Source organism: Crocuta crocuta, unplaced genomic scaffold (genome assembly GCF_008692635.1).
Source record: "Crocuta crocuta isolate KB4526 unplaced genomic scaffold, BGI_CrCroc_1.0 scaffold1731, whole genome shotgun sequence".
In the NCBI taxonomy this organism is placed as follows: Eukaryota; Metazoa; Chordata; class Mammalia; order Carnivora; family Hyaenidae; genus Crocuta; species Crocuta crocuta.
Genome location: NW_027533126.1, coordinates 59,513 through 72,983, shown reverse-complemented (window position 1 = coordinate 72,983; position 13,471 = coordinate 59,513). Strand labels below are relative to the sequence as shown.

The window sequence follows — 13,471 nt, the reverse complement described above, 5'->3', positions numbered from 1 at the left end:
TACTTGCAAGAGTCATAGGGTGACTTTCAACATGAAAATGCATACATTTGTACCCACTATGCCACTTCCATGGGCTCTAACAACAGCAAAGGTCAAGTGCTCTGAGGCAAATCTGAGAGGAAGCATGGGTGAGACACTCAGATAGGAATTCTCAGAAAGCAATTACAAAAGGCCGATTCACTGTGGCATTTGGGCATGATGAGGGTCTCCCTGGAGACTACCACCCTGATCTAGCCTTATGGACAAGGGAAAACTGTGACAATGTGGAGCTCAGGGTTACAGACCTCCACCCCCACCCTGCCCCACATGCACTGGCCACGAGGGAGGCTCTGATCCTCCTCTCAGAGGGAAGGAAGCACCATTCAGAGAATCTGGTTGAAAATGATGAGCAGAAGGGGAGAAAGGACAGGACGTGAAGGGGAGATAAGCCTGCAGAGGACCCACCCCAAAAGTCTCCAGGCTTTAAATTTAACTGCCTTTAGCCTTTGTCTTGTTTTCTGGGAACATCTACTATGATATTTTCGTGGTTGGGGGACCTCAACTCAATAACTGAGTTTTATTGGGGCGCCTGGGTGGCCTAGTCGGTTAAACGTCCGACTTTCGCTTAGGTCATGATCTCGCGGTTCGTGGGTTCGAGCCCCACGTCGGGCTCTGTGCTGACTGCCAGCTCAGAGCCTAGAGCCTATTTCAGAGTCTGTGTCTCCCTCTCTCTCTGACCCTCCCCTGCTCATGCTGTCTCTCTCTCTCTCTCCTAGAAATAAATAAAAATATTAAAAAAAAATAACTGAGTTTTATTGTTTACCCAGTGATGTGATGTGATGTGAGCTTCAGGGGCAAACAATAAAGAAAGAATTCTTGAGACATCTTGGTCCAAAAAGGTGGTTTTGTTAAAGCACGAGGACAGGATCTGTGCTCAGAAAGAGCTGCACTGTAATTGTGAGGAGCAATTGATTATATACTTTTTAGTTAGTGGGTTTAAACGGGATAGCATAAGTCTCTAGGGAATTTGGACACAAGGGTTCCAGGAACTTGAAGGGTTAATGCTATTAGGATAAGATCATTTACTACTGTCTAATAAAACCTTAGTCATGAGACCCTTCAGATGTACATCAGGGGGCATATGTTTGAAGGATGATTGCTAGCAAATAACTTGTGGGGGTAGAAATAAAGGAGGTTTCCAAAAGGATTTTCATATGTTAAAGACTTACAGAATCCTGGAGGTCCGGGTAATGTCAAGCTAAGGTTGTTTTTTGCCTTTGGCAAAGCATTAACAATACAGTTTTAAGTTTCTTGAGGAAGGTCACTTTGCCTGCCTCAAGTTTTTATAAATGGGCTCCAAGTTGTAAAGAGACTGAAATTTTTCTACATGTCTTTAGTCTTTGTTCTCCACCTCAGTCAACACATATACATCATTGCCAATTATATTATGATAGTTTTGAGCCTTCATTTAAAATAATGCACTGAGAGCCCTGACTCTATCTTCTTATTATATCATACTTTGTCCTTTAACAGCTATACATCTGTTTTATGTTTTCAGATAACCTAGATCAGAACTGCCAGTCGCATACCATGCCATGTGAAACTAGACATAAGATTATGGTGACCTGAGCAAACAGATCCTGGTCCCAATAACTGAGCCAGTCATTGGATTGGGATTCAATCTTGAGAAATGCCCACTCAGGAGCCCTGACCCCAGCTTTGGGTGACTGGAGACCCTGGCCTTCGGGCAGCTGGATGAAGGACTTTAGGAGACAGAGCAAGGAGCAGGCGAATGTCAGGGATAACCCAGCACACACAGAAATGTGATGCTGCCACCTGCCTCACCCAGGGCCATAGCTCACCTTGGAGCCCAGGCCTCGCTCTCCTATAAAAGATGTCCCTGGAACTGGATCCTCATCCCCTCGGCTGTCCTGATACCTGGGAACAACATTGCCCAGGGTGAATGTTTTTGGAAACCCAGGGTAGGCTCTGAGCAGGAGTGGAGACAAAGCTGGTGAGTTTTCAGAGGAGGAATGGGTGGAACCATCAGACAGCCATGAGAAGGTGATATTTGAAGGAACATATAAAGTAGATTTGTTTTATTTATATCTGAAATAGAATCAACTTTTTAACATAGGAAGTTAGAAGTGCAATGTTTCTTTTTTTAAAAAAATTTTTAATGTTTATTGAGTTTTGAGACAGAGATAGAGTGTGAGTGGGGAAGGCGCAAAGAAAGAGGGAGACAGAATCAGAGGCAGGCTCCAGGCTCTGAGCTGTCAGCACAGAGCCCGATGTGGGGCTCAAACTCGTGAACCATGATCATGACCTGAGCCAAAGTCGGACGCTTAACCGACTGAGCCACCCAGGTGTCCCCAGAAGTGCAATGTTTCTTGATGACACTTGTCAGGAGCCTCATCTGGAACTGGCACTTTTGCTGGCTGAGGAAGAGCTGCTGTGCTTGAGTCTATGTCAACTTTGCCTGGGGGACTGGCCTGAAGGCATGTCTCTGAAGAGTGCCCTTTTCTACCAGGTACAAGGTCCTTGTGCAAGTCTGGAAAGGCTGGTGCCTCTCTCACTTCTTAATTCCCTGCAGACACAGAATTCATCTGGGAAGTGGAATGAAAGAACATTGTCTTTAGTGCATAGATCAACATAAAGTTTATTGAAATTGCAGGATGACTTTGTAGATGTTTTCTAAGGTTAACTCATTATTTCTAGGTGGAAAGGTGTAAAAGTGGAGAGGAAGTAATACCACCGAAATTACTTAATGCACATGAAAATATTTTGTGTTCTTTCTCAGCAGTATTGAACTTCTGCTCTATTGATGTCTTGCTAACAGAGCCAGCAGTGATGCCAACCCCCGAAAGGTCCCTCGCCCCAGTGCCGAGCCTCAAGCCCCCCTCAAGTCTCTTCCTGCAGTGGCTTCATCTCTGGGAGTGGCAGCTGCCGCTGGGTCACCAAGGCCCCATCTCTTCTATCAGAGCCGGCATTACGAATGTGAGTCCTTGGAGGCTCCAGCCACTGCCAGGGCTCTGGGGGCTCCTGCTGACCAGCGCCCTTGGGGACCACTGAAGAGCAGAGAAGGAAAAGCCAGATATTCCTGGGCCTTCTCAGGCCAGATGCTCTTTTCTCTTCTCTGATCTTTTTACCCTCTACCTCCTGTGCTCATCATGCTTTATGTAGACTAAGGAGGTTTTCTAGCTGAAATCCTCGGTGGATTTATAATCCCCAAAGTTTGGTATGGAACCAGATTTGCTCTTGGTCTTTTAACCTTATTCAACAATAAAGTTCAAATTGTATGATCAAAATTGTATTTTATGCTATCTTTTTGAAGTCTCTTCTCAGAGCTGGAATCCTCAGAAACTGTTGTAATAAGATCTGTAATCTCATGTACCTCCTCCATTGTGGTGTGAAGCAAATGCAAGATCCATTCCGTCTCCAAGCCAGAGCTACTTCTGATGATGGCAGCTGAAGTAGGCATGCATCTGTTGGGGCAGAGGGTACAGACCACGGATGGGTAGACCCAGACCCAGTAGCAGAGTGGAACCCCCATGAGTCTTCGTGAAACTACCTCCTGTATCATGACCACTTCTTATTTAATCAACATTGTATTTTCCTACCCTTGTTCTAGAGGTGGTGTGTGTGTTTATGATTGTAAATTACACAAAACTTAACATCTTAAAATTCTGAAGTTTTGTCTGAATTTTAGGATATTATCTAAGATTCAATGTTCTAATTTAGAACTGATTATAAAGCTTTTGTAACAGAACTATGTAAGAGGGTGGTTTTAATACCTGTAACCCAGAATTGGAGAGTATCTCTTTAAAATAATCAATGATGGGTATAAAATTATATTTTATTGTTTTCATTCATATTTCTTTATTTGGGAAAGTGAACATCTTTCCAGATATTTATTGTTTCTTTGAATTCTCTATTTTGTGAATTAAAAAAATGTTTATTCATTTTTTTGGGAGGAGGGGCAGAGAGAGAGGATCTGAAACAGGCTCTGAGCTGACAGCAGGGAGCCCAAAGCAGGGCTCACCCAGGAATGAAAGCATGACCTGGGCTAAAATCAGGTACTCAACTGAATGAACCGCTCAGGTGCCCCTCTATTTTGTGATTTTTAATGTTTTTTAAAATATTTTATTTCTGAGAAAGAGAGAGACAGTGTGAGCAGGGGAGGGTCAGAAAGAGAGGGAGATACAGAATGTGAAACAGGCTCCAGGTTCTGAGCTAGCTGTCAGCACAGAGCCCGACAAGGGGCTCGAACCCACGAACATGAGATCATGACCTGAGCCGAAGTTGGACGCTCAACTGACTGAGCCACCCAGGCGCCCATATTTTGTGAATTTTTAAATAACTATTACCCATTTATCTCTAAGCTCTTATATTTTCTTATTGCTCACATGTGATTTTGAAAGTCATTTAGTTACATAATTTAGTCATTTATGTCTCTAACAAACGCTACACATTTAATTGGTTATTTTATTAGTTATATAAATTGCTCTTCCCTTAGAAGAGAACAGCATGATTCTTCTAATTCACTCTTCTGTAGGTGATTTTGTAGGCTCATTCATATGAGTCCTGGACAATTTTTATTCAGGTGATTTAAATATTTCATGGTTAGTGGCTTTATATAAAGGGCCATTTGAGCTCATAAATTTAAACCAGAGTTTGCCTATTTATAGCATGTGGCCAATTTAGAGAATTTTCTTACTAATTCTAACCATTTTCAGATCAATTATTTTATTTTACTTTGATGATAGTTTTGTGTCATCCTTTCTTTTACATGTATATCATATACATGTTTCTATATTATTTAATTTGTTGGAATTAAGGAACAAAACTAATTGATAATGACACATTATGATTTCTTCTTACTTGAAACAAACTGTGTTCATCATTTCACAGACAATCCTTTTTCTCAGAGTTTTCTAAGATCTTTTTTTTTGAGATCTAATATTAAATTTTATTAGATTTATTTTTGAGAATTTGTTGAGACAGCTATGTATATACTTTTCTGACTAACATTTGAGGTCTTTAGAAGACTGATTTTTGAGTTTGGAAGGAGGACAGCTGAAGAAACGGGAGTGTGGAGAAATGACGTCACTGTCGCAAAGTCCCAAGTGAAGGTGGTAGGGAGGCTAGAAATAGGACTCTGCTCCCCCGCTTGGAACTGTGGCTCCCTGCTATGGACAAAGGGAGGAAATTACTTAAGAATTATTGAGTTACAGGTTAGTTAGGGCCTGTGCCTCTCTTTTACCTTTCTGACCTTAACTTCCTCATCTGACCCATCAAAAACATCGACAGAAGTCTTGTCAGAGATCTTGCTCCTGAGTCCATCCTGTTAGGAGGCTCTGGATCTTGATTCTGCATCTTTCCCAAGGTCCTGAACCTCTGAAACAATCATGTATGCCTGTGGTCACACTCTTGAGCCTTCCTATTATTTTTTCTGCTTATTAGTCACTTTATGATGCTTACTTACTTATGCAGATTAGTGAATACCAAAGTTAAAGGTACATACTGCTAATCATGAAATAAAGAAGTCATGGGGATGAAAATGTGGCATAGGGAATATAGCCAATAACAGTGTAATAATATTGTATAGTGACAGACGCCGACTATACTAGTGGTGAGCATAGCATAATGTGTAGACATGGTAAATCACTGTACTGTACACCAGAGAGTAATGTAGCGCTGTATGACAGGAGGCCATTCCTAGAGCGATACTTGCCAGGAAACTCTTTCCCACCCTATCCAGCACATGCATTCTGAGTTGGTTGTCCAAGTCGCACAAAGGCAGTTAGTTCCTGGTCCCTGCAGGGAAGGGATGCAAGCTTGGAACTGAATCATCTTTGCCCTTCCTCTCACATTCATCATCAACATGAGCATCAACTTTGTCATCATTAGGCATCTATTTTCCATGATAGATGTTTCTAGAGGTACCTTGTGAGAAGATACATGAACAAATGTATCTTATGAAAATATATGGAAAGAGTTGGATATCACGAGGAATTTTCAATAAGTGGAACATTCAACACTAAATTTTCTCACCCTGATTGTCTGTGGTCTGAGATAAAGGGTTATATCTTTGTGTCTTTTTTTTTATTTTGGTTTTTAATTATGGAAAGAACTCTTTCTATATATCAAATTTCTTGTATGTTAAGAAAACTCATGTGTTTCCTTAATGGTTACCACAGTGCATGTGTGCCCATGTCTCTGTGTGTGATTGTGTGTGTGTGTGTGTGTGTGTGTGTCCATGTGTGTGCACCAGAAAAAGAGAGAGACATATTGGTAGAGAAAGAGGGAGGGAAAGAGAGAGAGACGCTATGGGAGGAAAAGAGGGGAGGGAGGGAGACTTTCTGATAAGGGTTACAAGTTAGTGGAAACATGGGGCTACCAGGCTTCTCATTGTTGTCTCCATGGGGGGTACTCCATGGGGCGGGGCAGAATCATGGCACACTCTCAGCAAGAACCAAGACATGCCCTAGGTGGACCCACCTACAAATACAGATATACTAGCCCCCAGGATCCAATCCGAACGATTCTGAGAGAAGCAGCTATGTAAAAGATTTTTGGTTTACTCCCACAGATGCATAGACTTGACCCAATGAAAAGAGCAATGTTTACTCCAGCGGAGTAGACTGAGCCCTGGGAAGTCATATCTTGTTTAAGCAGTGGGATTTCTGGAGGAAAAAAGGAACATGAATTGGTGCCAGTTTCAATGGTGTAAATATTTCCACCACGGCAGACTCCAAGCTACCCAACTGAGTGCACCGAATGCAGGGTTGTGAAGAGATGCACACATTGGCTGTCCAGCCCACCACTGGACTGGGATACCAGACCAAACATGACTGCACCTGTTGGGAAGAAAAGCCTCACAGCACCTAGTAAACCTTGCAGAGCAGCTACTGGATCCCAATTCAGAGGAAGATCTAGGCCAAAGGGTTGTTTCTCAAAGATAGACAAGGGGGAATTTAAGACAGAGGTTGGAAAGAAAGGCATTCATAATCTCCTTAGAAAAGGAATTTCAGAGACCACAGCACTAGCATCCTCTATCCAGAGGCAATTTGGTCTCCCCAAACCTGGGCCAGAGACAAGGGGGAGAGTATGATTTACAGAATGCCACCTATACAACTGCTCCCCCAAAGCCCTGACTCCAGGCGAGCAGACTGGGAGTTCCCTCTCCTAGCTCAGTGTGGAAAGAACCAACGGGCTGGGGAATGTCAGGAAGAACCTGCACGTGCTTTGCTTGTGCAAGAGCCATGTCCTGCTCCTTCCAGAAGCATGGCTCACCTGAAGCCCAGCCCTGGGCCCCATATAAAAGGTGTCCCTGCTGCTGGCACCTCATCTGCTCAGCTTCCTCAGGGACGTGACTGCAGTTGCCTGAGACCAGGGTGAGTGTTTCTATGAGACCCAGAGGGGTCACTGCGCAGGGTGGATTTGGAGCTGGAATGTCATTCTGGGAGAGGGGCAGAGCGGAGTGTGGAGGAGAACCAAGGGGCAAGGACAGAAAGTCAGAACTGATGCTTGTTTGGGACCAAGCAGGAACCACTTGGGAAGACTAGTCCCTGTGGTCAGAGAGGGATGTGATATATGACCAAGAACTATACAGTCTCTCAGTGACTGGCTTGTTTACACTGAGCCCATTGCTCCGAAGGAAGCTTTTCCCTGACTGTGCAGATCCCCAATTTATATTGTGTGTGTGTCTTAATATATATTGACTTAATATGTCTTTGAAAAGACATGAGAGATCCATTCTAGTATTTCATTCTACCATTTGGATATTGGTTGATGTATGAGTTTAGCCGTTGTTCTTAATCACTTAAGAATCAAGAACTGTGGGGATGCTTCTCTGCTCACTAGGTTGGGCTTCCGACTTCGGCTCAGGTCATGATCTCATGGTCTGTGGGTTAGAGTCCCTCATTGGGCTCTGTGTTGACAACTCAGAGCCTGAAGCCTGTTTCGAATTCTGTGTCTCCCTCTCTCTCGGGCCCTCTCCCCTCACACTCTGCCTCCCTCTCTCTCAAAAATAAATAAACATTTTTTAAAAATTAAAAAAAGAATCAAGACCTGTGGGGGCGGCTGGTAGCTCAGTGGGTTAAGCGTCCGACTTCAGCTCAGGTCATGATCTTGCAGTTCATGGGTTTGAGCACCACATCGGGCTGTGTGCTGACAGCTCAGAGCCTGGATCCAGCTTCAGATTCTGTGTCGCCCTCTCTCTCTGCCCCTTCCCTGCTTCTGCTCTATTTCTCTCTCTCTCTCTCTCTCTAAAACAAACATTAAAAAAAAGAAAAGAATTAAGAACTGTGGACCACTCTAGAAAAGTAAAGAAGACACATTCACTGTCTCACACAGGATTCTGTCAGTATATGTATTTTATTTTATGTTGCATACAGTGTAGTTTCAATGAGTTTAGTATAAGTCTATTCACACAGGCTTCTACACATAAGTTGACAAACACTTATATCTTAATGAATGAAGATATTACTTGAAAGACACACTAAGCCTAATGTAGGTTCAATAAGTTAACAACAGAGCTATTACCATATGCTTCAACACATAAGTTTACATACACTTAGATATTTTTTTTTACATTTTTATTTAAAGTCCAGTTAACATGGTGTTGTATTAGTTTTAGGTGTACAATATAGTGATTCAATGCTTCCATACATCACCCAGTGCTCATCACAACAAGTGCACATCATCTATTTCACCGACGCTCCCATCCTTCTTCCCCCTGGTAACATCAGTTTGTTTTCTGTAGTTAAGAGTCTTTTTCTTGGTTTGCCTCTCTCTTTCACTCTTTCCCTTTTTCCTCGTTCTATTTCTTAAATTCCATATATGAATGAAATCATAGGGTATTTGTCTCTTTGTCACTGACTTATTTCACTTAGCATACTTCTCTCTAGCTCCATCCATGTTGTTGCAAATATCAAGACTTCATGCTTTTATGGCTGAGTAATATATATATAATATAGAGTAATATATAATATATATAAATAATTATATTATGTATATATCTCAGCCCAAATGTCCATTGACTGTTGAACGGATAAAGAATATGCACACATAGTTTAGATATCCCTCCCCAACCATGAGGAAGGATTTTAAGAGAGAGAAATGTAATGGCTCTGGAGGTTAATTCGGGGTGTGTTTCTGATTTCTCATTCAGGTTTACTGAAATCCCACCAAGATGTCCTGCCAGCAGAACCAGCAGCAGTGCCAGCCCCCTCCCAAGTGCCTGCAAAAGTGTCCCACCCCTAAATGTCCCCCCAAGTGCCCCCCAGTCTCCTCCTGCTGCAGTGTCAGCTCTGGGGGCTGCTGTGGCTCCAGCTCTGGGGGCGGGGGCTGCTGCAGCTCAGGGGGCAGCGGAGGCTGCTGCAGCTCCGGGGGCGGGGGCTGCTGTCTGAGCCACCACAGGCGACGCAGGTCCCACCGCCACAGACACCAGAGCTCTGACTGCTGCAGCCAGCCCTCGGGGGGCTCCGGGTGCTGCGGTGGGGGCAGCGGCCAACAGTCTGGAGGCTCTGACTGCTGCTCTGGGGGCTGCTGCTGACCATAACCACGAGGAACACCGAGGAACAGCACTGCAAGAATTAAAAGATAAAAGACCTATTACAGCCTAGCATTTTGTCCCCTTTTCTCTCTTGTCTTCCTGTCCTGGACCCAATCAAATGAATAAACATGAAAGGTTTGCTTCTCAGAAGCCATCAACTTTATACCTTGGGTTTGTGCTCTTTTTGACCTCATGTGAATATCGTTTTTTCTCAGATTGCTGAAAAATACCCTAAAACATGTGTTTTGCAACTGTGAATTTACTTTCAAGTCCCAGTTTGATTGGTGGTTTTTATTCCTTTTTTTTTCTCCTTCTTTTATCTAAGTCCTAGTCCTCCCTGGATAGAAAAACAGACTTACAGCTTTTACTAGACTTGAGAAAAACCAACCAACTAAGCTTAAATCAACTGATAGTTAATGTATGTCTATCTCCATGAAAATCTAAACTTCTGCAGTATTCACGTGAAACCAATAAATTAGGATTGACTAGAATTCCCAGAGGAGTCTAACTTAAAAAAGAGATTATCAGGGAGTGGGGAAATGAGATGTAGATCAAAGAGTATGAATTTCCAGTTAGAAGATGAATAAATTCTGGGGATCTTATGTACAACATAGTGATTATAGATAACAGTACTTGCAGCACTCTACATTGAAAGTTGACAAGACAGGTCTTAAATGTTCTTGCAACAGAAAAGAGATGGCAATTATGGATGTTAAATTTATACAATGTTACATGTCAATTATATCTCAATAAAACTGGAAAAACATTTGTGATGAAAAATAGCCATGCCACTTAAGTGATTTCGACAGAAGATCTTATTAAGTAAAAAATGTAATTGTTGCTTCATACATACCTCTTAGGAGCAATATTTCTCTCTCTCTCCCACTTGCTTACTGTTTTTAAGAGAACTGAGATAACAGAATAGTCCCAGCTCCAGTTGGGAACTGATGGAGAAAGCTTGCTGATCTTTGTAAGTGCTCTCCTTACGCTGTGTTGTGAACATAAAGAAGTCTGGTTAAACAAAGTATGACTGAAATCCAGATTTTTAAATTTAAAAAAAAACTTTAGAAACCTTTGTACAGAAACCCAAGCATCAGGATTGGAATGAAGTTCTTTCCTTCTCTTTCCCACATGCTGCCCTAGAGATAGGAGACCTCCTGTTTCTGAACTCTGCTGATTTGGGCTCTCTCTGAGGCAGAAGCCTTGGATATGATAGATTAGATATTGCAGTCGATCCTAGCCTTGAGGTCAAATGAATTCACTAAGAAGAAAAAAGGAAGAGCTGAGGTGGGCATCAACATGACTCCCTCAAGCTTTCCAAGAAACATTTTTTGAAAAAAGCCTGGTTTGTTATTGTTCTTGCATTCACCACCATTTGGGATTGCATATTTATTTCCTTCATTTTTTAGATGCCTCTCCCCTTCTCCCTGGAGAAGATTGTACTATGTAATTTATATTATAAAAGTTTCAGGATGTCAGCGTCCAGTCCTGAGAACAGAGACCACGCTGGCTATTTGAAATAGAGAAGGGTGTAATGCAGAGAGTTTGTTATAAGAGTATTGGAGGGGCTAGAGGAGTAACAGGAGCACCTGGGGTTACCCAGAGATACGGAAGCATCAGAGGCAGGGCAGCAGTATCTGGACTCCTGCCTGTCATTCTGTGACTTGCCAAGTAGCTGTGCTTGCTCAGAAGGGCACTGGGGACAAAACTATATTCCTTGGTCTACCTGTATAGAAACCAGAACACTATTTGAAATTCTAGTCCTGTGGTTTTCAGGAAGCCTCAAATCAGCAGAGCTCTGTAACAAGGGGCTTCATGCCTATAGGACAGAGTGTGGGGAGGAGAAGGGTAGAACTTCATTCATTAGAATGGTCTGAGAAAAGGGTGGAAGACAGTGGTAGGAATGGCCAGGGACTGGCGTGATGGGACCACAGACTTTCTGGGATATAATTCATCTGAATTAGAAGAAAACGCCTATTTCTTACCCTGCCTATCTGCTTTCAGTCTTTTTTTTCCCCCCCAGGATTGAATGCAATTGTGATTATTGCATATGGTTGATGTGGGATAATAGATAGCAATCCTAGCAAAAGTAACCCACATTCCATTAGTACTTGCTCATATGTTAGACATGACTTATTCCCTGTTAATATTTGTCTGGAGTATTTATTCAAAAGGTATATAGTAGATGCCTACTATGTCCTAAGAACAGTTTTGAGATCTAACAATATAGACGTAAACAAAACAGATAAAATTTTCTCCTGCACTTAAGTATTCTCATAAAGAAACACAGATGACAAACAAAATGAATAAGGAAAAATATGCTATTTTCTCATCCAATAGGTATATTTTGAGGGCACCAAGTGCTTGAGAAAGGCCCTGTGGATAGAGCAGTGGACCAAGGGGATGAAGATACCTGATAGAGTTTACATTATAGTGTGAGAAAATGAAAAACACGTACATACTTAAAATATGTCATGTGTTAAATCGTTGTAATCTCTATGGAGAAAACAGAGCTTGGAAGAGGGACAGAGTCTGACAATTAGGTATTGATTATGGTTTTAAACAGGGTCACCAGCAAGGGCCTTCCCAAGGTCATAAGTGGACAAAGATGGAAGGAGGTGAGCAAGTTAGCCACATGGGTATCTGGGAGAAGACCATTTTGGGGAAAGAAAAAAAAGAACAAAGTTCCCTGAAGCAGGAGTGTGCCTGGAACATCAGATGAGCTGCAAGGAGGCCACTGTATCAAGGGATCGAGTAGGGAACAGTGTGGGACATGAAGTCAGGAAGTAAGGGTGTGGGGTCATGGGTCTAGACGAAAGCAATTGTAAGCACTTAGGCTTTGACCTTGAACAGAGTGAGAAGTCATTAGATTGATTTTAGCAGAAGAGTTGCATGATCTGACTGTCAGTATCTCCATTTTACAGATGAGGAAACTGAGATTCAGAAAGGTTCAGCAGATTGCCTAAACTCATGTAATCAGGCTGTGAGGAGAACCATGTACTCTCTGGCATAAGTTTGTAGGAATGAAATTGGTCCTTTGTGTGGTGGTCTGGGGTGGGGTGGGGGGTTGGGATAAAGGACAAAGCATGGTATTTGCTCTGGAAGGATATAGGGAGTGGCTGGGGGCGGGGGGCTCCACGAGGAAATATGATCCAGTGGTTTATATCTGCAGTAATAGGGAAGCATGAAACTTCCATGTATCCTAAAGTGCAAAGGTGAGGCCATTTCTACTAAAAATTTCTACTAAAAATTTGAATCATGAAATTAAACAGCTGTACAAAGTGGTAGATAAACCCAAGGGACTAGTTACCTTGTGTGTTATAAGAGAATAAAATAAGGGAAAGGCTGGCAAAAGTTCAAGGAAACCGACCCTAGTGGATCATTCTAGGAGAGAGAGGGACATATGGGCACCGATGTTCCCTAGCCCTATAATCAAGAGGGTTCTGGTACTGTCTTACCCTGTGTTTCTGGCCCAGGTGTAGCCCAGGCTTTGATCCAGGTGGTGCTGGGGTTCTCAGATTTCAATGACCCTCATGTGTACACAGTGGGAATCCTGTGTGACCCTCCTCTACATATGTGAAAACAGTCTCTGCTCCATAAAGGATGATCCTTTGATGACTTTCATTGGATCCCCTGTGGTAGTTTTGGTGGGATTGGGGGACAGGGAAGGAGGCAAGGATGAGGCCAAGTGAGGGTGTCCCCCAGCAAGCCTACTCAGTGGCCATGTGTTGTAAGCGGACGTATCCTGGATGGGATTCAGTAATTCCCGTCTAAAGTCTGCTCCTACCTGGATGTGTAGCCTTGAGCAAAGTTCTTCCCTTCTCTGTGGGCCTCAGTACCAATATAGGGGTGAAGTTCTATGCCTGTAAAGGCCCTACTCATACCAGTCCTCCATTCTGTGGTTCTATGATACAATCTCCTGATAATCTAGGA

At 42.8% G+C, this 13,471-nt stretch overlaps 1 protein-coding gene across 1 annotated transcript; it reads left to right on the top strand.

Annotated features, from left to right (window-relative positions):
* The first annotated feature begins 7,305 nt into the window (after positions 1 to 7,305).
* Positions 7,306 to 9,665, top strand: LOC144216803 (uncharacterized). The gene is made up of 3 exons (XM_077746228.1): positions 7,306 to 7,376; positions 9,155 to 9,284; positions 9,345 to 9,665. Exons 2-3 carry the CDS (start codon positions 9,176 to 9,178, stop codon positions 9,536 to 9,538), a joined length of 303 nt encoding a protein of 100 aa, XP_077602354.1. The 5' UTR covers positions 7,306 to 7,376; positions 9,155 to 9,175; the 3' UTR covers positions 9,539 to 9,665.
* Positions 9,666 to 13,471: the final 3,806 nt, after the last annotated feature.

Bases quoted from the DNA above. Each gene is read 5' to 3' on its own strand.
- LOC144216803 (XM_077746228.1), top strand. From the start codon at position 9,176: ATGTCCTGCCAGCAGAACCAGCAGCAGTGCCAGCCCCCTCCCAAGTGC. The intron at 9,285-9,344 runs GTGTCAGCTCTG...GCTGCAGCTCAG, and splicing joins CCCAGTCTCCTCCTGCTGCA to GGGGCAGCGGAGGCTGCTGC.